The sequence below is a fragment of the Cololabis saira genome, chromosome 4 (genome assembly GCF_033807715.1).
Source record: "Cololabis saira isolate AMF1-May2022 chromosome 4, fColSai1.1, whole genome shotgun sequence".
NCBI classification, from domain to species: Eukaryota; Metazoa; Chordata; class Actinopteri; order Beloniformes; family Belonidae; genus Cololabis; species Cololabis saira.
In genome coordinates this window covers 40,713,902-40,739,074 of record NC_084590.1, presented here as the reverse complement: position 1 = coordinate 40,739,074, position 25,173 = coordinate 40,713,902, and the positions used below count along the sequence as shown (strand labels likewise).

Genomic DNA, 25,173 nt, shown 5'->3' with positions numbered 1-25,173 from the left:
TCTTTAAATTTCATTATTCCATTACCTGAATGGGAGCCAGGCATATCGTGTCTTCGGGCAATATGTTAAGTGAGTGTAGAGAAGTGCAGCATCGTAACTCTGCTGTTAGATGGCATGTTAGTGCACGAGGGGGGAAGTCTGGATGGGGAATTCAGCCCCTAGGACCCATGTGTTCTTATAATTGAGAGCCCTAATGTGGCTGTGTTTCCTGGTTGCTTTCAGGGTCTGTTATGAATTTAGGAAAAAACCCAGGTTATGGGGTTTTTTGTTGTTTTTTTTTTTTTTTAAATGAAATTGAGAACAGTTGTTTTGCCAGGAGGGGAAATGTTCAGTCGTTTTCCCAGAGACTAACACCAAAGCAGTTACCACAGTAGCCAATTTTAGCATCAATATGTCCCTTTTTATCCCTTTTTTATATATATATATATATATATATATATATATATATATATATACATATATATATATATATATACATATACATACATATGCATGTATATAGACATTACACACACACACACACACACATTTGGTATGTTTAATTAAAAGCATATATAATTAATTAGAGGCATCTGCATGTCTAAAATGTGGGTAGGCTGCCTGGGTAACGTTTTAATTTCTAAATCAATTGGAATTTCACAGTAAATTGTTGTCTTATGTTCCCCAAAGCTAACAACAGACATTTTACATCACAACAAACACAGTGTGTCTTTTCATATCAGCTGCATCTTGTTTGCAAAACCCACGAGAAGTCTAAACGCCACATGATTCTGTACACTGATTTCAATTAATCATCACCATTACTGGAAGTCATCTACTTCATTTATGCTGCGTGAGAATCTCCCACCTCGCAGAATTTCTGACGAGGCCAAGCAGCAGTTTCTGGATTCTTGTTAAACAGCCAAAAAGCTTCCCATATTCCCCAGCGCTTCCGTCATGGAAGTAATTTGTGCATGAGGGCTTTCAGTCAATGATCCATCTGACTCCCCTTTTTATGCATGGATGAATGATTTATCCATGTACCCTTATTAAGACATGGCAGTCTTTATGTGGTCCCGAAAACAAAGTTAAAGTGGGTTTTTGTGCCGTTGTTGATCAATACGCATGTGTACTAAAGGGTAAAAAAGCTTTTTGTTTGGTCGTGCCAAAGCTCCTTGTGCTTCTCGATATTCACTGGTGACAAAACTTAAAAGGCCACATTCACATTCAAAGAGAGCGAGAGAGCAGTGGAAATGGGGAACAGAGCAATAAAAAAACTGTTAAATTGTGGTCCTTTTCAGCTGCTGGCATCGCGTCAGTGTTGGCTTCTGACGCAGCGGCGCCAACAACAGAAGCGGCGCGCATTATCCTGGATTATGTAATTAACAAGTGACTGGGGTTGGAATGAGCCGGCTGGATGAGCGGTAGAGGAGATCACCTTTGAGACCACCTCGGGACGGCCAGTTCTCACTGTTTCTGTTCGCTTTGACTTCCTGTTTCAGTGGCTGCTAGTTTAGATTTCAGCAGAGGTGTCAAAAGTATTCACATTCATTACTCAGGTAGAAGTATAGATACTAGAGTTTAAAAATACTCCTGTATCAACTCAAGTTTTTTACTCAAGTAAAAGTATAAAAGTACTGGTTTCAAACTACTTAAAGTATAAAAGTAAAAGTAATGTAAGGGGGACAAAAGCCATTGAAAATGAATGCATCTTAGTATAATGCAAATATATTAAAGAACCATATATGTGTACTATTGAGCATTAACATGTGTTTCAGAGAGCAGGAGATATGATGACTAGTTGCCTATAAGTATTGTAATGGTGCAAATAGTCAAACTTCAGAGACATGTTATCATTTATCCTAACCTTTATTGGAATGTACATCCAAGTTTAGTTGCAGGAATCTGAGGGAACGGATGTAAGAACAAAACTGGACAAGAACATCTGAAACAACCACAACCAAATTCACTCTATCCGGATGGAGCAATTTAACTGGATAGTTTTTTTTAAAGGCCGAAATGAAATAGAGTAACGAGGCTGTTTTTAAAATGTAAGGAGTAAAAAGTACAGATAATTGCGTGAAAATGTAAGGAGTAAAAGTAAAAAGTAAAAAAATAATTACTCCAGTGAAGTATAGATAACCAAAATTTCTGCTTAAGTAAGGTAACAAAGTATTTGTACTTCGTTACTTGACACCTCTGGATTTCAGTGACACAATTTCAACAAAGCTGGTTAGATTGAAGAACCAAAACTGTGTGGTCAAGTTTAAGTAAAGATAAAAAAGCACTGGCCTGGTGAAATGTACCTGTTACAATGGCTTTTTTATGTCAATGAATGGCACAGAGGTCCTGATGAAACTTCATTATCTGATGTTGTTTGAGTTTTACCAGGATGGACGTTTTAGTGTTGCCGTCAGAACTGATCGATGATGTATGAATACAAATGAGGAGTTTTCGATCGGCTCCCTCTGCTCTGGCTTTTTAGCTTAATTTAGACAAAAGAAGATAATGAAACAGAAAAACAAAAAAGGAATACGAAAACAAACAAACAAAAAAAGAAAGAACCAAGGAGTTTGTGGAAAAGCTTCATGAATATTTCATCTTGGAAGGGTTCGGATTCAAATTTCAACAGCTCATGGTTTGAATTCAGTTAGTGAATTTTATCCGTTCGCCATCTCAAGATGTGTTCCTTTACTTTGTTCATTCTTACCGTGGTCACGATTTAAGCAGCCAAAACTGCAATGTAAATGAGGCCCTTAGTTTGAAAATGAATAAATAACTGAAAAGAGAAACTGAAGTATGCCAGTGCGGGCCGTCGTCAAGAGTTTTTTTGTTTTTCTATAACCAAGTGTGTCACAAATCACAGATTTTCCTCAAGGAGGGTACAAGCTGTACAGCTGGTGACATCCCTCTGTCCTTAGACCCTCGTAAATCATTCCCCAACACACATACACCAAAAAATATAGAACTATATTGGGGGGGAGAAAAATGGAGGAAGAGTCAGGAGGAGCATCTGAGGAGCAATGCTTCTCTCTTGACAGATGGACATGCTATAGATGTCATGTGAACAGAGAGGCAACGCGGTAGATTTATGGTACATCCAGTCACAATGAAAGACCCAGCCCTCCCCCAGTTTCACCATCCATAAACACTTGGCTGTTTGCGGCTTTATCGCAGTAGATGTCATGCTGAGCAAAAATTGCATCCCCTGGCTGATTATTTAAAACTGATCTGCAAGATTTTTTTATACAAAAATAAACATAATTCAAGCCTGTTTAACACATTTGTTGTGATATTTCCTCACTATCATACATATGTTGAAGTCATTTGTGTCACCCACCGGGGCTGCAGAGGGGAGAAACCACCGCGAAAGAGACGGGGTACGGCAAAGGCAACAACAGCAGTGTGAATAAAGACATCAAACTGAAAACAACCAGCGTCTATGCTTCAAGAAAGCCACATGCCAGGCCAAAATAAATAGCGGTTAAGGTTTTTTCGGGCTGATTTATGTAGGATGCTTATCATTCAGCTCATTTCTGGCCTTGCTTGAAAATAAAAGGTCAGGATAATCCCCCTGAATTATAATGTTCATTTACAGATAAGAGTGCGGTTCTTTAGGCGCCGCCAAAGCACAGCAATCCATCCGCACATCCTTCCCTCGCAGGCTGATCTAAAAGCGGACTGCTGTCGGCTGCTCTCGTTTTAAAGAACGTGTGAAGTTCAGTGTGGCTCAAAAGGCCTTGTATATGTGATTGGTTACACATCCATCCCACTCATACCCACTTAAAATATTATGCATGGCTTGTGCTCTGTACTTTCATCCACACAGCCGGAGTAGCGAACAAACTTTTAGTTTCAGTGACCCCGGAGGGAATCAAACTCTTGAGCTCCTGCAGTTCCTCTCCTCGCTGAGCGATATCGGACCACGTTAGCGGCAGCATCGGAGAGAGTGCCTCTTGACACAGCCCATTTTACCCTCTCGCTGCTGGTTTTAATGTGCTTCAAAGATAGTTGTTTGTGCTGAGAACGTACAGGTAAAATGTGCCCTTGCGTTTTATCTGAATAGTCCTTTCAGAGGAATCTCCTAAAGGCAACCGGGAAATTGAGAGCCTTGCAAATGAGCTAAATGGCGGAGTATTATCTAGATCTTAATGATCTGAAGGAGACTGATTCACCATTATATTTTGGTACTAGATTAATTTTGAACCTTTTATTATGGAACAAGAACCAGATGAGGGCATAGCAAATGTTGAACGTTAATTAAGATGTAATCTAAAGAGCCTGCCTATGGGCGCACGCGTAAATTGAAATCTGCAACACCTCACTTTAACTCCGACGTGTCACACATTCACACCGTTGGGGTATGAAATGCATTTATTTATTCATTTATACAGATTGAAAGAAAAATGAACAGAGTGAGCACAGCTCCAGATTTCATGCCAGCAGCTCTGGAGGACACTGACGGTGAAGAGCTCCTTGTTGTTAAAGTGAGTGAGGCCTATTCCCTCCTGGCTGCTCCCCAGTCCTGCAAGCGTGTACAGTCCCAGCGCTCATTACTCAGCCTCCAAAGAGAAATCCTGTCTCGGACTCACAAAGATTCACCATCATGCTTCAACCCCTGAAGGTCTCCATGGATTTCCTTTGTTCTTTGGCTTGTTGAGAGTTTAGTCGGAGCAAAGGTCTCCAGAACTCTCCATTAGTGGCATATAAAGTTCCACACAGCAACTCCACGCATTGTTCATTGCTAATTAAACCTGGTTAGTATTCCTGATGTTTTTTCAGCTCCAAAATTGCAAGTTATGAATATTAGAGCTTTGCAAAACTGCTTTTATTAGCTTTAATTTGAGACATTTATATGTTACGGATTAGCTGTACTGTATGGAACCAATTTTATGCCTCAATTGTCATATTTTAAAGAATAAGTACCTGTTTATTCTGCACGTGGTACGATACTAGAAGCAGCCGTGAATTATGATTAAGGTTTAGAAATTTCTAACAACTCATGCCTGAAACTAGAGAAAAACAAAAGATCAGTAGAGGGTGCTTAAGCTAATATTCTGCACAACGTTAGTCATACAAAACTCCGGTGTGAAATGAAAAAGTAGCGCCGTGTTTATTATAAAGCACAGTGTGACTCCCAATTTGAGGCTCTCGGCAGCCAAGGGCAATTCCGCGTCCTTGTGAATGGATAAGGAAGCTCGGGGATGTAACGTTTCCATCTTCGCTAAATGATTGATGGATTCACCGGGGGTTTGCGCCGTGTCACATTTCCATCTTTCAGAGAGCTGTCAAATGTAGTTGTCATACAAGAGATGACTGATACTGAGCACCTTATAGGGCACGTCTCCGTCTGCATGTGCAAGTCGTCTGTCATGAATAAGAAAGGGAGGGATGTGGGATTATTTGAATACTAGCTTTCAAAGATCTCTGGTCTTTGAATAACAATAGGAATATTGTACCTCAGAATAACAGAGTCCAATTAGCTTGTTTTTGTACAGTAAATTGTACAGTTTAATAAGGTCTTGTTTCACAGAGGCAAACTATTCTCATGCAATGTATAATTCTTAATATGGAAATCACAAAGCTGACATCTTTCGCCAGTGAATTGCATCACTGCGGCCGAAAGCCTTTACCGTACGTACAAACTGCTTGTGCTGCTGTTGCGCTGTATTTCATAGTATACCGTACAACACTGTTATTCTCTTCCAACAGCCCTGTGCCAACTATCACTTGGAGGAAGATAAATGGCAATATCCCCAAGAAGGCGAGACTTCGGAAGTCTCAGGCAGTATTAGAGATTCCCAATATTCAGCTGGATGACTCGGGAACTTATGAATGCAAAGCCGAGAATCCGAGAGGAGGAACTGCTTTCAAAGGACATCTGCAGGTCTACAGTGAGTCTGAGTACACTCTCATTTATTCCCTTTCAAAGGGAAAAAAAAACTATTTTTACTGTATTTATATGCATGCAGCATGGCCATTTGGCTATGAACTCACACCCCGTATTCCCGTTGGGTCTGTTTAGATCCTTTTTACTTTAGTCCAGTAATAAAACATTATCCAAGAGCAGGCATACATTATCACAAATTATGTTTTTTTTTCATTTTTCACCAATACTACACTACATAGCACTGCTCCACATTCACTTTCCAAGCATTTATCATAATATAATCTCACACTGTTTTCAAATTCAAAGCTGGGGACTGTTACCATTCCTTTGAAAATTTTGCTGAATAGGCAAAGGACTGATTATAAACCCATTGCCCCTAATCCAAGACCAAGTTTTTGTCACATTCAATGAATTATTTTGCTTGATTTGAAGATGTATAGGTCTCTTAAACAAAAGAGCTGGGTTTTCTTTCTATCAACTAAATCTCTGTTTAGCTGTTGTTTTAATTAGACTAACATGGTTACTATTTTATACTATCATTGACTGTTATTTGTACATACATTGGACAGAAACTGCTGTGTTGATGATGTGACAGTTTTTGGCTAGTTATTGTTGGTTGTATTAATTATAGAAGAAATACAAATATGAATCTGAGAGATTTTTGTTTTGAATACCGAATAGGGCCAAAGCTTGATCAACGCTAACATGTTTCACTTTAAATGTCACTCCACACGTATTTGGATGATGGCAGATTAGATTTTTTATTTCTTTCAATTTTTACTTTTCGACATTGGTTGAATACAGCAAAGATGTGATCATTTCTTTGCCTTCATAAAGTCTCAAGTTGCTTTAACTGGATGTTTATGGTCGTTATCCATCTATACTGTGAAGAGATCATGTGCACCAGCATGGCCCTGTGCACCAGCATGGCCCTGTGCACCAGTATGACCCTGTGCACCAGTATGACCCTGTGCACCAGTATGACCCTGTGCACCAGTATGGCCCTGTGCACCACTATGACCCTGTGCACCAGTATGGCCCTGTGCACCAGTATGATTCTGTGCATCAGTATGACCCTGTGCACCACTATGACCCTGTGCACCAGTATGACCCTGTGCACCACTATGACCCTGTGCACCAGTATGGCCCTGTGCACCACTATGACCCTGTGCACCAGTAAGACCCTGTGCACCTCAGAATTCATGTTGCTACTTCAGTCATCATCGCAGTGTCATTAAAAACCAAGGAGCTCATGTTTATACCATAAAACTGCCTCCACCATGTGTCGCTAACCCTCAGCGAGGGCTTCCTTCACTTGCACTGAGATATTCTTGGACTTCATATTGGTAGCTTTTGTCAAACAGCAGCCAAATACCAACTCTATACCTGATATCACCTCCTGACCTTTTATCTACTTCATTTGTCTTTAAGTTACAAGGGAATGGACCAGTTAAGTTTGTTTTTTTAGTCAATAGTCCGAATACTTGTGAACCTTTGAATGGGGTTTCCATCTCAGAGCACTTTCTTCAGCTCTTCAACAAGAAGCACACAGAGGCGTGACTGAATTACTGCCTTTGCCTGTAATGATAAACTTAACTAAGCTTGTACACGTCTCCTATTCCTCTTTGTCTGAGCCTTGTGCACCAGACAAAGATAATGGACTGCCTCAACCTTGGGAGGACACATTTCCAAGGCCCTGCGCTTCTTGGCAACCTCCACACTGTTGACATCACGAGGAGAATAGGAGACCTAATTTGCAGCAGCCGTCGGACTAAATGTAATTTACGCAGGTCAGCTGGTAGTCTAAACTTTCATTGTGAGGGAGACCCTCCTGACCGTTTTCATTCAATCAAACGCTCCCAAAAAAAGTATCTATAATGAACCTCATACCTCATGCTTGGCTTGTTTTCAAAAAACAAAAAAAACAGCTTTGTTTCGAGGGAACCCTAACCCAGAGAGAACGGCTGACGTCCAGAAGGTTTTCTTACACCCTGACCTGTATAGGTTCAATTTAAAATCACATTATAATCAACTAAAGCTGTTCCAATGTTTCTTTCTGCATAAAGGGGGGACTAGACTAACATGCACGTCTAATATGTGTATATTATTATCAAAGTGCTGCACATCGTGATCTAGTATTTCTCTTTTATCAAAGTGCTGCGCAGCATGACTTGCTAATTCTTTCCATGTACTGTACAGTATGTGTTGGTGTTGGAGCTTGTAGATATAAAACTATCAGAGCAAAAAATAAAAAATGAAAGGGATTCAAATTAAAGAAAAAAACTGAAGGAATGATTCTTTTCAGTAGTTCATGTAAATTTTATCATCATGCAAATGTGATGTATAATTTAGAAGATAAAAAAAACCATAAGTACTATTTAAAACCAATAGATTGAAAGAGACTACGAGATTAAAAGCAAAACCGTACAGTCTATATAGTGTTCAGATCTTAAGTTGTTTGAAGTCGTGACGGGGATTTTCTGCAGCATTCGGATGTAAACAGGTCATGTGGACGGAGCCGTGGAAGCAGGCAAAAGAGAAGGTGAAAGCGTGAAGCCTGCGAAGCCTCCAGGAAAGTCTGTTGTCCAGTGGAGAGAACAAAAGAGCATTCTGACAAGACATGATACAAATAACTCGGGGAAACCAAAGCCAAAACACTTCAGCGGTTACTCAGCCGGGACTGATTTCTGCATGCTCCTGTCCTGCAGTTGCTTTTATCTCCCTACAGTGTTAAGTATATACAAGGACTGAAAACAAAACACATGAAAGTGCTGTGCACTCGGAGGGGAGGGGACGCTTCCCTTCATTCCATTGTTTCAAATTTTTTGTTTGCTTGCAAAGGATGGCAATTCATTATTTACAACGTAACTAAATGGGCTGAATGAGCTCTTTCTGCTGGGGAGCATTTTTCCTCAGTGGTGCTTGTTAATGCTCCAAAATACATTACCTTGCTTGCCGTTTTTTTTTGCACCAGTCTGAGTTCCAAATCGATTTGATTTAGTTGTATGTTTAAGAGAATCTGGTAATTTACTCAAATAGTAGATGTTTTACATTTCTTATTCCTGCAGCTCTAATCTTAATTACAGCCACTTTCAGACAAGCTGTTGTATTTATTTAGTTATTTCTCCTGTAACTATAGACAATGGGGCTTGAACCTTGTGCGCGTTTCAAGGATGTATTATTTATTCTTCTTTTTTCTATCTTCAAAGCCCTCCCTCAGTGGGTCAGAATGATTAATGACACTCAGATGGATAGTGGAGAGAAGCTCCAATGGGAGTGCAAGGCCATCGGGCGGCCGCGGCCCACCTATCACTGGCTCCGCAACGGCTTGCCCTTGACACCCCAGGTACCTTTAACTTACCATACCAGCTCCTTTGTTCATTGCACAACAAAATGTCTGAACTATTCTCTTTATCCCGTATCATTGTGTTAGATAATGCTATTTTCTCATTACAGGGTCGCGTTGAAATCGTGAATGGGGAATTAACCATTCACAAAGTGCAGCAGACGGACTCGGGAATGTTCCAGTGTGTCGCAGAAAACAAATACGGGGCCATATACTCCAATGCTGAACTCAAGATTTTAGGTAGTAACACTTTTTTTTCATGATCCTTATTTCTAAGTAAAACTGAAGCAAATGAGGTAAATGTTATCAAGTTGATTTCTTTATACTCCCAGCACACATGCCTCGGAGGTAGAGGGTTGACGGGTTAGGGAGATTGAAATGCTTGTAGGGAACGCTGAGCTGGGAGATATGCTGATTGCCAATCAATGGTCCCTGATTTAACCCAGGCAGTAGACGGCGTCAATAAAAGAAGTGGTTATATTCAGTGAGGCGTCTGCAAGCATCAAGTTGAAGAGTCTGGGACGTTTCGGCATTACTCTGAGCAGAACCAGCGACTCGTAGGGATAGATTTATACTAATGGGGCCAAACATCACGACAGAGACATGAGTACTTTCTTTGATGGATGTCAATGACTCCATTACAGTTCTCTGTTTTTATTGTACGATTCCTATTACCTAGAAAAACAACACTTCACTTTGCACATGACATTCTCCATGGTATTCATAGTCCACAATAGCCTTTAACTCTTAACAATTGCCTATGTATATATATATATATATATAACTGTAAAGTCACACATTTCAGAGGTTTGTCTTCATCTTAAAATGGAAGCAGAATTATAGTGCATGTGTTTGGAAATTTGGGAACATCAAATCTAAAGGAATCGGGCTCTTCAGTTGTAAAGCTACAGGCTAACAACACAAGAGTCACTCCGAATAGCTGTCCACGATTCCTTGCCGATGCACTATTTTCTCCTTGTCATCTTCTATACTGGGACACATCTGGTGATACCCGTTCCCCTTTCATGTTCCCCAGAGGGACAGCCTGATTTACTGTCTTTATGGCTTTTTCCGAGAGAACTCTGCAGCATTTCGAACATCTTCCTTCAGATGCATGACATTTTTGTTGTCTGCAATGTAAAATATATGAAAAACAATCACACAATTATGAGTTAAAAAGGGCTTTTTAAAAAGAAAAAAGGTTTGATTGAAAGTGTGGACGAGGTACAGTACTTTTGCCCGTCTTGGAATCACAGTCGCATTTGTGAAATTTAAAAGCTGCTGATGAATGTTTTCATAACTTTTCCCCCCCGGGCACATCTTCCCGGTGACCTGTGCTCCGTGTGGTTGTCCAGAAGCAAACACTATCAGGACAGATTACATGACTAATAACAGCCCGCAGAGCAGCGATCGCCGGAGCCCGTACACGGGGGCAGCGGCTGCCCTCACGTCTCGGCTCTTCTGGGAGGCCGGCAGGCGAGGCCGTCTGGGTGCTGCTGCTGTCGCTGCTGCTGCCACCAGCTTGAATTAAAACAAATACACACAGTAACTGCTCTGTTTTCTGCTCCTTTTCATGTCTGGAGGGACCTCTGCCTCTCAGACAGCTACTCAGGCTCAAAGACACAAGCATTACAAGGAGAGGGCTCAGCCTGTAGCTACAGATGGGATTGAATTGTCATTGTGTATAATGTCACCTATGGAGCATCATTCATGATTTGAATAATCAGGGCTGACAAACCCCCACAGCCTGCACATGGCCTTGATGTGTAACACAGTTACAAACCAGCACTTTATCAACTTTAGAGCCCCAAGCTTCACTCAGACCATCACTGGTTAATTCATCCCCTTAAGCGATTTATAATTGTTGACAATGTTCTGGTGGTGTATTTATTATGCGCTCTAGTAGTCTGGTTAAATATAGGTTAAAAACATTATACATAAAAGCAGCACAAATCACTCAACCATGACATCATCAACATGACATTTAGTCACTAATTAGGCTTCACAACACAATGTGTATTTGTTTATCCTTCAGTGTCGTTGCCTCCCGAATTATCGCAAAATAAAGACAGTGTTTGTTACATTTCCCCGCATATTTACACAAACATGTGATCCAAAATGTGCTTGATGGGTATTCATGTGGAAATCTTAGTTTCTGTGAATGCTGTGCAGGAAATATTTTGCTCACATTGCATCATTATGAGCCGTATTTTATATTTGGAATACGCAAGCGCTTTTTAGACGTGATAATTAACTTTTAGACATTTTAGCAGCCTCGCAGTTATCAAACTAAGCCAGGATACTTTTAAAAACAATCCGTACCACTTTTAGAAACTCGATCACAAATATCAGCAGATCAAGTTGTGTCACAGAGATGGAAGAGAAATCACATGAGATGGGAATCGCAGCTGTTTTCTACTGTGCAGGCAGCATGCTTCGTGTGCTAAGGGCTAATCTGCTGGAAAATGTTGTCTTAAATTTCATAATTTTGATTGACAGATGAAAAAACCCTAAACAGATTTATATAAGCTTTATATACAGTAAGCTTCCGCCTTAAAGGAGCATGAGGCTCCTTTTAAGAAATAAGACTTGATAGCGCCACCCTTCGCCACGACGGCCGTCGGGGGTACTGCAGCCAACAGCGAAGCCGGCACGGGAGAACGCGCATGCAGCGTCATGTGACGTCACATCCGCAGGACAGCGCGGGAAATTCGGTCCCCGAATTGCAGCACATTTTGCAGCACACAGCCTGTTCAAGGCAACGGAGAGATACACTAGAGGGCTCATTGTTTTTGGTTTGGAACGCTTCATCTGACATTATTACTAGAAAACTTAAAACGTATACAAATTTCTTTTCATAAATCCTGCCTCAATCCTGCCTCATGCTCCTTTAAATGTTCACCATGCGCCTGATGCCAAAGCGGGAACGCTGTTGCCTAACAATAGCTGCTTTCTGGAGCCGCAACACGAAGGTGTGATGACAGCGACCGCTTTAATTTGGATTGTAATATCACTTTACTTGCTGCAAATACCTCTGTGAAAGAGGAATGTAAAATATATTAGCTTGTAATTTTCTCTAACTCGCTCACGATACTAACACAATAAACTATCCTGCCTGAGCAGCTACCTGACATTTTCATGGCATTGCCTCTGATGTCTTCTGCATCTATCCTGCACTGATGTTTTTCAGTAGGATGCACCTTTAAGTAATATTCATCTGCTCCAACGTAGACTTCCAACATAGTCCTAGAACAGCAGTGACATCTATATTGTTCTCCTAGTTTGAAGCGAACAAAGGAACTCAACACCATGACACTGAAAACCTTCCACCAACTAGCATTTTGACAGCATAATTACTCGGTGACGCAGACTCTTTGGCATGCAGTCACCGACGCTTTGGTCACCTGTGTTGCTATTGTTCTAATCCGTAACAGTAAAGCCAGCTTAAGGGTATTAATTTGAACAAAATTCTCAATGATGCAGTGTTTTGTTCCAGAAATGGATCTGTGATTATATATATCCTCTGAACATGTATATAACATGAATAATGTATGAATTATGTAATAATTGCTCGGGGGTCATGTTCTGGGTCTCTGGAAAGCGTCTAGAGACAACTTTTGTTGTATTAGACGCTATATAAATAAAATTGAATTAATTGAATTGAATTGAACAAGTGTTTGATTTTTGTTTTATTTATTTATTTATTTAAGCAAAATGTACAGTATTTACATAGGTGAATTGACTCAAGAATGGCATTAATGCACTCATTACCTCAGATAAAGATAGCCCTTTGACATTTATTTTAACATTTGATAAAAACAAAGATCCTTGCTGAGATTTCCTGTGTTTCTCCTGCACAGCATCGGCTCCTGTCTTTGTCCCCAATCCTATACGGGTCATAGCCACGCTTGGAAAAGACGTGTCTCTGGAATGCAAACCGAGAGCATCACCCAAACCACGGATCACATGGCGGAGAGGAGACAGAAAGATACAGCCAAGTAAAAGGTAGTAAATCTGTGCTTCGCTCTGATTTCAAATTAACCTGTTTGCAGACTGGACGCCTGATGATGTTGAGCGTGTCAGAATATGAAAAGAAAAGGATCCTTTTATGTTCCGCTTGTGGGAATTTTAAAGCTCACAGCGCTGTTCGAGGACACTGTAGGAGCACAGATGTTTGGTCATTCAAAGGCCACTGGAGGCGATATATTAAGGCCATCAAATCTTTAGTTTATCATAACAATACGGGCTGAATTCATAGCGTCTTTGTCCCTGATGTAAATTCTGTACAGTGGCTGTGTGTATGCAGGGGTAATAAAAGCAAAACAAGGCAGATTTGTTTTCTTCAGCACTATTCAGCAACGAGGACAGTCAAGGTACAAAAACTGCAGTAAAACAAAATGGATGAATGACAATATATACAATAAAAAATAAGAAAAAATGATATGCCCTATAAAACTGAATAAAAACGACATTGCAGTTCTTCAGTCAGTCAAAATAAGACAAATGGGACAGCAATCCGATGTAAAAATAAGCGTCAGTTGCATCAGCCATCTAAGAGCGTGTTCCATGTGCATAAAACCTAAAAACAGCTTGTCCATGTTTAGTCATGTCTGGGGACAGGAAGCCAACCTGTTCCAGATGACCTGGATCTGAAATCTATTTCAGCCATAAACCATTTAAAGCTTTATTAATCAACAGCAGGGTTTTAAAATCACTCTTTGACGGACTGGAAACCAGTGGAGGTGCCTCAGAACTGGAGCGGTGTGATCCACTTTTTCTTAGATTTTAAATCAGCTACAGCCCTCTCATTGATCCTGCAGACTGAGCCTTGAATTCACTGTTAAAATAATCAAGTATGCTCAGGATAAATACGTGGACCAACATTTTTAAATCATTCTGAGTTAGTAGCTTCAAATATCTGTCAGCTGAATTTAGGATGACTACATGACTAACTTTATTTGGCTTTTGAAATTCACATCTGGGTCCGATAATACACCCGTACTGTACGGTTTGGTTAATATTTTTTCCGTGCTTTTGTGAATGAAATTCTGCAAGATCAAGTCATTTGTCCAGGAAACTTAAGTGCTTTTAATTGATTATGATCCCCTGACAAAATGATTTTGTGAATTAGCAATTGCAAAGTGCATAACTCTGATAGCACAATTTGTCCTTGAATAATCCAACTAAGTTGAAAATACTGAAAAGAAGATGCCCGGAAATAGAGCCCTGATGAACTCCTCAGGTTATTTTTGTCCATTCAGATATGGGAGAGTACCTGCAGACACAAAACAACCATTCTCTTTGAAAAAGCGCTCAAACTAGTTTTTTTACACCAGAATGTCTCACCGAGTTTTCACGTTCGAAGAGTTATATCTTGCTGTCAGCTTTATCGAATGCAACTCTGCAATTCAGTAAAACTGAGGCACACATTTTGTTACTGTCTGTGTGTGATGAATGTCAGTTATTGCTTTAACGAGAGCAGACTCGGTGCTGTAGTGTGGGCGGCACCCCGACTGCAAAATGTCACAGAAGTTGTTGAGTGTCAGAAATTGGTTCAGCTGTTAAAAGACAGCCTTTTCTACCATTTCTCTTGAAAAAAGGGAGAAAAACAACAACAGAAAATCCCTTGATATAAAGAGTATTACTTTTCCTTTTAACAAGTATATTGTCATGACTTCACCCACTGAGAAGTCACAGAAATGTGTTTAACTTTCTGTATTTCTGCCACTATACAACATTGGAAACAGTAATGGAATATGAAGATTCATATTTATTACTTGAGATTGTTAATTTATGTTTTATTGTTGAGATTAACACATAACTGTGTTACAATGGTATCTGAATTTGAGGGCCAACCTTAACTGCCCTTTAAAACACGTATAAAGTCATGAAAAGTTTGTTTTCCCGGATATCTTTTTATAATATTCATCATACTTTTATGGCATAACTTCATTGTTATCATTTTTGCCCAGGCCTTTGAGGAATTGTATACATGTCTTGTTGTAACACATCACAGTTTCATTACTGTTGCTGAAATTAAGTGTCACTGCTAAAATAAAACACCTTAGGTAGTGGCAAAGCTCTGGGGACTCATACTGAAGCCCACCTCCTTCTCAAGGATGCTGACAATTTAAACCCTGCAATTGCATTTAGATTTCACATGCAGTTTACGGCGTCATCTTTTATGAGAAACTTCTCTCCAGTGCACCTGGAGGGGGCTGAACAGCACAAAGATCCATCAATCAAACTGAGCGACGCCAATGAAATTATCAGTCACTGTTGAGCATCCCGAGTTTTGAGTGAGAGAAGGAGACGTTTGTTTATCTGCCAAGGATTTAGCAGCTTTCCCAACAGCCTCTCAGCAAGGGCTGCGAGTTGATAATCAGATCCTCAAAGTGTGGCCGCCCGAAACGAGCAGCCACAAATCTTCAACCTCCACCGCACAAAAGTGTATCGTTGTCTCAGCTCGTCTTTTCAGAGGTTGCTGAAAATGTGCCAACCATTTCGTTTTCTATTAAAATAGAAATATCCAAGGTACATTTTAGATCCTCCCAAGTGGAACAGAAGGATGGTTAAGGAGTATGTTTTCCCTAAAATGGTGATTGATGATACTGGCTGCTCTTGATCTGATGAATTCCTTCAATCTAATGTTGTTGGGGTACACAGCGCAGAGATTCATATCTGTTTGATCACTTTGATCATGTTTTTTTTTTTTTTATCTGAATTCAGAGAGGGTTTGGCGTAAGAGAGCATGAAATTGTAAAGAAAAAATATTGGCAAAACAGTTAGTTAGCCTCTCCCCCTCAGAGTAATCCATCTTTCACCATTAAGCGCTGGCATTACAGATGTATGTGGTTCATTTTCTTCATAATCTCTCTGTCAGTAGTCTTAATTTAAGACGCTATACAAAGTGCTTTTATCATCTAAAACTGAAATCCAATTAGAATTTTACACTACGGACTGTCTCGTGCAACTTAAGGGGAATCATAGTGAGTTAATGAAGTGGATGACACTCTGTTTAGGGGAGTCATTGTTTAAATGGAGCTCAACCTTGTGAAGGTGCGATTGCTATCTGAAATGGCTGAAACAAAGACGAGGGGGGCCGTGCATATTCAGGTACTGTCCAGGGTGACTCCTGTAAGGATTTTCTGCCATTATCTATAGTAAAGAGTGTGTGGATGGAGAGACGTCCCATTCACGCAAGAACAGGGGAGGAATCGAAGCTGCTTCACTTTTATCTGCCATTGACAGCTGCGCTGACTTAATGAAGGCTTGTAATTAACATGGATTTCCGGTAACGTCCTGAGCTTTGTCTCTTGAAAAGAAGATATTAATCCTATTAGTTTGAGCGTACGTGGCCCGCTCATTGGAAACATGCAAACTCTGTGTTTAGGTAGTAATTTGTCCTTTTTTTTATTAGATTCATGAAATGCTCAAAAAATGTCTCATGCTTCACAGACAAACCTTAGAGATTGTGATTATTCTGAAGTCTGTTTGATCTTACCTCAGATACCTTTCTTCAGGTTTAGAAGTGTTTTTAAGTGGAAAGGCTTTTCTGTGTTCTTTTGTTGTTTTGTCTAGATGTCCTAAATTTGAATTGATTTGCATATTCTGCATACCCAGCGTGCCTCGTCCTTTCTGCCTCTGTGTCCTTGGCAGATGCGAATTTCCTCCCTAATTTGAAAAATGTCTCCTGGCCGCGGATGGCCGTTTAATTGTCTATGAGTTAGGTGGATTCTCTCACACCCCCGTGAGTGTCTTGTTGCCATTTCCAATCACTTCGCACATGATGAAAGTGCTTAATGTTTTGAGTAAAAATGTCAAACAATATGAATCCAATTTAGGAAACCTCACACCCTGGATTGTTTTCATCGTTTGATTTGGAGCGAAATTGATACTTTGATTAAAAACGATCTTGGTGGGAGCCCATCAGTTGCCACTGAATTGAAACAAATTTGGTTTGATTTCAGTGAGATTCCCATTTATAGCGTATCACTACCACGGCCACCATCACCATCATCACCACCACCAGTCATCTTTCCTGTCCAGTGCAGACGGCAAAGCCAAAAGCGCAGTCATATCTTAGTAAATATTGTTGCCTACCTCTGCTGCTACATTAACAATAAATGTAGATTTGTCTTTTCAAATGAAATATTTTTTTGCGGGACACTTATGGCACTTTTCCACTAGTACCTACTCAGCTCTACTCATCTCAACTCGGCCTGGTTTCTTTTCCACTACAATTCAGCACCTGGAGCAGAAGTAGGAGGCTGGAGCAAAGCTGCTGTGACGTATTTGATTATGTGATCTAATGAAGAAGACAACAACACTAAAGATGTAGAACCTGGAGGAGATGATAGATGTGCTGCTGGGTCTGTGGCTTGTGTTCGATATCAAGTTAAAAAATGAGAGTGAGAGAAGCTTCAAGCAGCGATGCTTTTACATTTTTTTTAGTTTGTCTCTGCGCTGCTGAAAAGTCAGCTGGAGCTGTGAGCAGCTATGAAGAGACAGAGCTCCTGGTAGATCTGGTCGTTTCTTATCGCCCGTCTAGATCCCTTTTTAATTCTCTCCTCAGCACCAGGTTTATGAACATCTGCACCTCAGAGTTGGATCACCAACCAGACTTTTGCGCTGCCATTGCCTGTTGAATAAAATGAAAAGAAGCCGCCGTCAGAGTCGCTCTTTTGCTGATGTCACATCCTGACTGAGACGTCTGACTCCAACCCCCGACCAATCAGTGGCCTGTAGTGTGATCACGTCAGATACAGTCCGACTCAGCCGCTTAGAACCTCGGCAGAGTAGTTACATAAAAAGTATCTACTCGGCACGGCTAGACCACTAGTGGAAATACACCAAACCGAGGCGAGGCGAGTCGGGCTGAGTAGGTACTAGTGGAAAAGCGCCAATAGGCTCCCCTCACGTTCCCCAGATTATCTGCACCGTCCCCGCTGCCTCAGAGAAGTCTGTAACGTCCTCAGAGACCCTTCCCACATCCGGTCACTATCTTTTTGAACTGCAAACAGGATCAAAAACAGACTCTATCTCAGAGCTAGAAACACTAAATGCAGCTAAGACTTGGATTTTGCATCTGCAATATCTACTTTATGCAAATAAAATTAGGTAAAAAAATCATTTTTAATGTTTCATGACTTAAGTTTTTAATTTCCCGAATCAGACTGTTGTTTTATTCCGTTAGATTTACTACTGTTAGAGGTTTTACATTGTGTTCTTAAATGAAAAGGACGGCATTCAAAGGGACGGCGTGTTTGGTTGCAGTGAAAGACAAAGGAAAGTAAATCTCAGCGTGATCAGAGCCATAGTGTCTATAACCATCTGTTCGCACACCTGTGGCCAACCTTGTAGGAGATACCAACATCCATTTGCATCTTCTGTCAAGCAGGTGTTGCAAGTCAAAGTAAGATGTTGGGATCAAATTGTTTGTACCCTTCCGCGGCATAAAGGTGTGTTTGCTCACAAATGCAACAGTGGTGTTTGCGAGTTTATTTTTGCGCTCTTAAACACGTTTCCCTGGAGGATAGTTCAGTGAGACGCGCTCGAGGATTCGACAGTTTCTGCTTCAGATCCGTCGAACGCAGCAACACGGAGGGTTTGTCAGGTGGATTCAGAAGCCGTACCCTGGAGATGAAAGCGCCGTTCATTTGGATTTATGGAAATCCTGACGCAGTGGAACAAAGAATCCCAACATTACGTTTCCCCCCCTTGTGTCGTCTTTTCCACAAACGCTGTACTGGAATTTCACTTTGATGAATTCTAAATTATACTGTAATTATACAGCAGCTCGGTCTGCCTTTTCAAAGGCGGGTGATCAGATACGGTGCAGTATTTTTACTCTGTAGGCTGAAAGATGGAGAAATTTGTGTGTTTTTTACATCAAAACTTTCAGCTATTTTTAGACACTAAATCTGTCCTTATTGTCCTTAAATGGTTCCGTTAGAAGCATTTGAGTTTATTCTTGTTCAAGAGATGCTATTTAAATGCACTTATTAAGGAGACACAGGAAATACAGTCATGCCATATTTTGATTTTTGTTTTGATTTTTACCGACTTTTCTATTTTTTGCACTTACAAACGCGCGTTATATTTACTGTATATGCTACAAACATTACTGACGTTCTTGACACGCCGTGCTTAATATGGCTGAAATTCATATTTTGAATACATTTAAACTGTAAATGAGTGTATCAACCTGTCTCATCTTCCCTTTCTCACTGACAATAAGCCATTCTGCGGCAAACCCATTACAGTTTCTTAGATTACAAATTCTTTGAACTGCAAATGCATTTGTTACAATTATTTCACAGTAAGTGAAAACATCGTGCGCACTTAGACGCCGCTGAGTTTCCTTTCTGCTCACAGAGCCTGGTTATTGTGTCCGCGATGGCTGAAATGCTTCGCCACCGCGTGAGCTGCGCCGGTCTGAATGTTCTGATGTTGTCTGATACTGGCAGCCAACCCGAGGAACCTTTCTTATGTTCAGTTTGAGATGCTCAGTGCAGCTGAGAGCTACGGAGAGTTTTTGTTGAACCAAATCTTTTTGTGCAGTAAAACTGTTCTTTGGAACAAAAGTGTTTGTCCCATCGCAGCCGAACGCTGCTGTGTAGCTCACAGCGGTAGGTTGGAGTCCACAGGGGAAGGTCTGGTAGAATGAAACGGCATGTATACTGTAAAGATATTTGCACACTCATTTGTTTCTGTAAACAGAAAAAAATCTCCCTCTCATCTTTAATTGGAAGTCATGTGCATTTAACAGAAAATTAACCACTAAAAGACTTCAACAGCCTCCTTTTCTGTCATGTTGCTGCTCCTGTTGGTCGAGCCAGAAGCAAGTTTTAAAAAAAATCAACATCATATCTGATATTTTCCTTTGGGGGAAAAGAATCTTGGCACCAGAAACTGTTTACTATGATTCAATGCATCTCATACCATAGCCGGCTCTTGTGGCCAATGCTTTTTTCCCCTCCTCTGTACTGAAATAACACTTCCACAGCATTCAGGTTGTGGTGGGAAGTGCTCCACTGATGTCATTACATGCACAGGAGACCCTTCCTTAACAATGTTGGCTCGGTGAAAGGTGACATGATCATTTGGTAAATCCGATATCTGTAAAGTGCATTTACAGGAGGTGGGCGGAGGGATATTTGGTGTTGTAGGACCCAATTTGTGGAATGCACTTGTACCGTTATCAGACACGACAGATCAAACTGTAATATTGGCCTCTCTTTCGGTGTTTGGTCTTTGGTCGAGGCGCCACACCCTCTGTGTCATCTTCTGCAGGAGTTGAGATTGAACCCAGCTTTGACTACTAAAACAAGAATGTGGCTCGTTTCTTGTTATTTTCAGGTCGGAACCATAATTATACCCAGGGCTGCACATAAGTGGGCCGCCAGAGCGCATGCGCCGTCAAAATCCACAGTGCGCTGTCAATCTTGTGCTGCGAAGCGCTTTTGCGTACCAACAGCTGGGGCTCATATTATTGGTTGTGGCCAGACCAGAATACTAATATTAAAAATCTATTGCGAGAGCTTTTCCCCAGAACCGCCACTCAAAGTTGGTACTGGCCAATCACAGCGCGTCCTTACTCCCCCTCCATGATCGTTAAGGCAGTGGGTTGGGGAGGAAGAGATGTTAGGATCTATCATCACAAGCAGCGTTACTGATCAAACCCCGACACGTCTCGTCAAAATGTCCAAGAAGCAAGCGCCATTAAGTAATTATTTTGGCGTTCCACCACCACCAACTACAAAGAGACGCCAAACTGAACCAGTACCCGAATCGAACAGAAAACATGTGTTCGCCGAGAAGTGGCTGCATGATGTTACGCGGCGACGCGCACCGTACGTTCGCGTTCCCGCGTATCCTACCCCGTAAGCTCTGCGTTGGTGCAACGCGGAACCATAAATCAGCCAGTGTCCGTCACTGCGTGCAGCAGTTTCCAGCACCAGCAAGACGCTGCTCTCTGATTATGGCTCAAAGTTTATGAAAACCCCAAATAAAAAATAAATTAGAGAATATTTTATGAAATCAATAAACAATTCCATCATCAAAATTATAACAAATAAAGGTTCAACATATCTTGCTTTGCATGTAATAAGACTAGGTAATATATTAGTTTCACCTTTTAAGTTGAATTATTGAAATAAGTTAACCTTTACACCATATTCTAATTGAATTATTGAAATAAGTTAACTTTTACACCATATTCTAGTTGAATTATTAAAATAAGTTAACTTTTACACCATATTCTAGTTGAATTATTGAAATAAGTTAACTTTTACACCATATTCTTCACCTGAAGCAATATTCTACACCTTGGCTGATGTGGACATACAGAGCATAGGAGGATATTTCAGTTGCTAGTATGGTTGGCTGTCTGTACAGTCATGCAAGTTCAATGCTATTAAAGAACACGTTTTTTCATATAAAATAAACACATTTTTATGCAGTTTAGAAGTTTTGGGGCTTTTTTTTGGCTCCTGCGCTGCCGAAATTTGGGGCGTCCCTTATTTCTATTTCTGAAAGTTGGCAACCCTAGGTGCAAAATATGCCGTGAGCATCCCAATCTGGCCGATAAAAACTGTAACTTTTATACTGACTCTACAGACTAACACGCACCATAATTTGTTAATTCATCTTTACATAAATATCGTTTTGCCTGTAACTTATTCCTGCATCCCTCTTTTATCGATCCGGCGAGACGGGTCACCGCGTTTTTGGAGCCCCAAGTCACATATCCAGGGGCTCCTCTGAGCACCAGACCAAAATAATTATGTGCAGCCCTGATTATACCGTCACCTGGCAGGTTCTGCCAAGTTAGCAAACAATCACAAAAGCCTTTTGACAACAGAAGGGATTGTGGGGCATGGGAAGACTCTTTCTTTACAAGTGAACAAATCACTTATTGTTTTGAACACTTTCATTCAAATTAGCTCGAATGAACAAGAAATTCAAGCGCGTTGTAAGCAGCAAACAAATTAATAGATTGGAACATTCGATCTTGGAAAAAAAAAAGATCTCCGGGAGGAATTGAGCCAAAGTAAATGAGAAATTATAACACAACAACATTGCTAATTGAGACTAAAATGGGCTTATTTTCCCGTTGAAAAACACGTCCATTCTGGTTTGAGCCTCATAGAAACCAACTGGTAGGTGCTCTATGTCCTGCTCTCAAGTGATTGCGACTTGTTAGCTGTAAGTAGAATTTCATTTCAGATACTTGACTGGGATTGCCGTGGGATGCCGCTCGAGCGTTTGTGTTCTCATCCCCGGTGAATATTGCTATTCCTGTAACCCCACACAGCCAAACATGTGACCTCATGCTTGAACTTGCGTTGCCGCTGCTGCGACGTGAATCTTTTTCTCATACGAGTATTGATTTTTGTGTCCTTTCTTACAGGATTATGTTGTTACGGAACAACACACTGAAAATTGTTAACTCCAGCCGAGCAGATGAGGGGAACTATGTGTGCCGGGCGGAGAATCAGTTGGGCTCGGCAGAGATGACTGCCATGCTGTGGGTAAAAGGTAAGTGATGCCCTGGAGGCCTTTATTTTCTGCCAAATTAGCACAAGTCAACCTCCAGTAAATAGTCCCCAATGTCATTTTCCCCCCCCACCTTTGCTTCGGTGCCAGGAAATTTACTGTGCTCGCTCAGCCGTGAAGAAAGGCTTTCACATTCAAGAATCATATTACAAGGGCACACTTTAACAGTGAAACATTCCCGCTCGCAGACACACTGCACACCGTCTGAATCTGACCTAACCACGATATTCATCTGACAAAGATGAGCGCCTTTGCCCCGGGATAAATGTGGGTCCCGATCATTTGTCTGGCACCGACGCCGCAGTCAAATGAAGCTGTTTGACGCTGGTTCCGGGTTAGAAAGAGGTGACAGTGCAGCAGCTTTGTGCTTGCAGAGGCCATGCGCGTGGTGCTGGGCCCGAGCAGAGTGGAGGTGACGGTGGGCGAGAGCGTGGTGCTGAGCTGCAGAGCCACGCACGACACGTCGCTGGACGTGGCCTTCCAGTGGTTCTTCAACCAGAAACCCATTAACTTTCAGCAAGACGGGGACCACTTTGAATACATCCAAACAGTAAGAGCAAGAGTAAGAGCAACACTAAGAGTAACTTTATATCGTTTGTTATTCTCTTGTCTGTTTTTATTTTTCCATCTTTTTGGTCAACTTTTTAAATTAGTTGAATTTTTTATCACATGTAGACCAAGAAGTATGATTGTTTTAGTTTTTTTTTAATGTCTGGTAAAGGTCAGACTCGCACACTGCAAAATACTTTTCTTAAGAAAGTTTAAAATAAAAAAAATTGTATTTTTAGTAGTTTTAGTTCGGTGGCTATTTGGTAGTTTTAAGAAAACTTGTCCAAAACTTTTTTTTTCTCCTGAGATTTATTTTTTGCTCAATATAAAACAACTAGACTAGATTTAGAAGATAAAGGACTTTTCTAAAGAGGCTGTTTGTGTAGTGTAGTATCATTATAGAATCACTTATTGCAACAGAATATAAAATTTGTGGTTTTCAACTCCATCCCTTTTTGTGAAAATGAAGCTAAAATCTCATGCTGGCTCACTGATCTTGGATTTGAAGCTTAGCGCGAGAACCGCTATGATTTCAGGGTGTTTACATAAATATCCACTGCAACAAAATGAAACACATACCACCGGCTGTATTATGAATTTCACTTAAAAAAAATGTTATATCAAGTGTAAATATCTGCGGGAGGATATCTTAACAAATTGTACACAGTAAAAAACACACACATCCTCTACACAAACTGTTTACAGAACCAAAGTGTGGTGGCCATCCTCGTGCCTCAAGCGGACTCATTTTTCATCTTAACCTTAAACGCTTATTATTAATATTATTTTTCTGGAGCCATTTTGGCCGCATGTGTTCCTATTTTTCTATCTTTGCATCTGATCTATTGTTGATTGATAAAGTGAAGTATTAATCTGACGTCTTCAAACTGTCATGCAACAAAGTTCTGTTGACTGTATTTGTATAGTAACAGAATTTCCAACAGAAAGTGACCAAGCGGTGGCAGAGAGATTAGCTAGACAGCAAGTATCCCCCGTTTGTCTTTATTCAAAACTGGATGTCCAAATCAGATAATTCCTAAGGTGTCCTCTGCCACAACTGTGCTTGGGAGGGAGAGCATCTGCAATGACAGTCTCTCTCAGCCGCAGCAGAGGCCAGGCTGATGCATGGTGTGTAATTTGAATCAGGTCTTGTGCTAAACAACTGCATGTAGACCTTGGATTATTCCCAGTCTAGCCTTAGGCTCTTCTCATTTCAGCGGCAAGAAAATACTAGCTGTTGAAAAATGCAGCACCGAGCAAAGCACCTGAATTAAACAGGAATCTTTCAAGCCACAAGAGCTCCTGCAAGCCGTAATGGAACCACACGTCTTGTGTCACGCTCATTACGCCCTCCTGATACCTGACATTTTTATGCCTCCCTCTACCTTATTGCAGCAGTCCTCAACAGTGGATCTGATGATTAGGAGCATTTTATTGAAACATGCTGGGAAGTATGGATGCAGAGCCCAGACCAGTGCTGACACCATATTTGCAGAGGCTGAACTTCTTGTGCGAGGTAAGCTTGTTATCTCCCGATCCACCTGTACACAGAGATGTGTTGGACACTGTTCGCTGCAGACGCATGAACCGATCCTTGACCGCAGAATAACATCAACTCATTATTTCAATATGAGTTATTCTCTGACATTTTACTTCAAGACATTGTGAATATTACTAGTCTTTAGGTGAAAAGGAAGAACCGCAAATAGAAACTACTTTCGTGGACCTTTTAATGCTGAATGTTGCATGTTGCTTTCGCTGCATGGTGGAGACTGGGAGTATTAAATACTTCAAGCTTGTCATTTCGGCGGTATTAGGCCAGTGTTTGTTTTGAGGAAGATGCAAATCA

The 25,173-nt window shown here is 40.9% G+C and overlaps 1 protein-coding gene across 2 annotated transcripts in view; it reads left to right on the top strand.

Moving 5' to 3' along the window:
* Nucleotides 1-25,173, top strand: part of cntn5 (contactin 5) — a 143,915-nt gene that overhangs the window by 101,655 nt on the left and 17,087 nt on the right. The window contains exons 9-15 of one of the 2 annotated variants that reach the window (XM_061719791.1): nucleotides 5,692-5,873; nucleotides 9,079-9,215; nucleotides 9,326-9,455; nucleotides 13,076-13,220; nucleotides 22,630-22,757; nucleotides 23,150-23,325; nucleotides 24,720-24,840. In XM_061719791.1, the coding sequence (XP_061575775.1) occupies nucleotides 5,692-5,873; nucleotides 9,079-9,215; nucleotides 9,326-9,455; nucleotides 13,076-13,220; nucleotides 22,630-22,757; nucleotides 23,150-23,325; nucleotides 24,720-24,840 (1,019 nt within the window). Of the gene's footprint in view, nucleotides 1-5,691; nucleotides 5,874-9,078; nucleotides 9,216-9,325; nucleotides 9,456-13,075; nucleotides 13,221-22,629; nucleotides 22,758-23,149; nucleotides 23,338-24,719; nucleotides 24,841-25,173 lie in introns of both variants that reach the window. The other variant, XM_061719789.1, reaches the window with a different exon arrangement.